Here is a 1,204-nt window from a genome sequence, read left to right as displayed (position 1 = left end):
CAAGAAGCCCAGGTCCTGATAAAGCAGCACTGAGATCCTGTTTGTCCGCTGCTGCACGTGGCCGGGAGGGGCGCGGGCGGCTCGGCCACGGCCGGGCCCCTATATAAGGCGTCGAGGCCGCTACTCGGGTGCACAGGTGCAGCGAGTCTGCCTGGTGTCAGTGGCAGGAGGGGACGGGTCCCGCGGTGACCGCTTCTCCACGCACCATGCTGGGGCCTCGGCTGCTGCTGCTGCTGTCCTGCGGGGGAGCCCTGCTGGGCGCCGGTGAGTGGGCGCCATGGCCTCGCACGGGCACGGCCAGATGTCCCCGCGGCCCCGGGCCTGGGAGAGGCTCCCGGCCTCCCGCCTCCCCGACCTGGCCAGAAGTGGGCTGGCCACCAGGATGTGGGAGTGAGGCCCCCTCGCTCGGGCCGCTCTGCTCCGGCCAAGGCCCGGGTCACCCCAGCCAGTGAGGGTCAGAGGGTGCCGAGGCCGAGTGCCAGGGAGGACGGACTCGGGCCTGGGGGGCGGGGGTCCCACGGGGACAGGCAGCGCCAGGCCCCAGCTGGGTGGACAGGGCTCAGGCTCAGCCCTCAGCTGGCACCCCACCCCCATGGGTCCTGAGGGGGGCAGGTCCCCAGGGGCAGCCACAGTGATGCAGGGCCTGTGGGCACTGGGGCTGCAAAACCCAGGTGGAGGCCCAGCTCCGTGGGTCCTGGCTGTGAGCAATGACCACTCAGTGGGCTCTGGGCCTGGGGTCCCCATCTGTGAAAGTGGGGGCAACATCTCCCCCTCACGGGGCTGCCCCGAGCCGACCCAGTCTCACCCATCCACCCCATGGCAGGGTCCCCTTCCCCCTCCGGACACCCTCATGCCCATCCCTTCCACCCACCTGGCACCGCTCAGGCCCCAGCCCTCCTCACCAACCAGCACCAGGCCCGTGGCTCCTCTGCCCGCGTGAGCCCAGGTGGCGGAGCCCAGGGACTCCTCTCCTCTCCTCAGTCCCAGCCCGCAGGCCCCTCCCTGGTGGCCCCATGTCCCCACCAGCCTCTGGGGAGCAGTGATGGGCCCAGTGCAGGGGGTGGCGGCAGACACCAGCACAGTAGGTGCCCTGGGCTGCCCCGCCCCCGCCCTCCCTCAAAGCCCCTCCCCTTCCAGGCACCACCTTTCTGGCACGGGCTGCTCCAAGCCCTCGGGACCCCTGCCCCCTGAGCCCTTCTCGGCC

At 71.7% G+C, this 1,204-nt stretch overlaps 1 protein-coding gene across 1 annotated transcript in view; it reads left to right on the top strand.

Annotated features, from left to right (window-relative positions):
- Positions 1-206: 206 nt before the first annotated feature.
- Positions 207-1,204, top strand: part of MUC6 (mucin 6, oligomeric mucus/gel-forming) — a 12,109-nt gene continuing 11,111 nt past the window's right edge. Inside the window, exon 1 of the mRNA XM_015562403.1 lies at positions 207-264. Coding sequence (XP_015417889.1) covers positions 207-264 — 58 coding nt within the window. The remainder of the gene's footprint in view (positions 265-1,204) is intronic.

Source organism: Myotis davidii, unplaced genomic scaffold, assembly GCF_000327345.1.
Source record: "Myotis davidii unplaced genomic scaffold, ASM32734v1 scaffold3578, whole genome shotgun sequence".
In the NCBI taxonomy this organism is placed as follows: domain Eukaryota; kingdom Metazoa; phylum Chordata; class Mammalia; order Chiroptera; family Vespertilionidae; genus Myotis; species Myotis davidii.
This window is presented reverse-complemented; position numbering and strand designations above follow the sequence as displayed.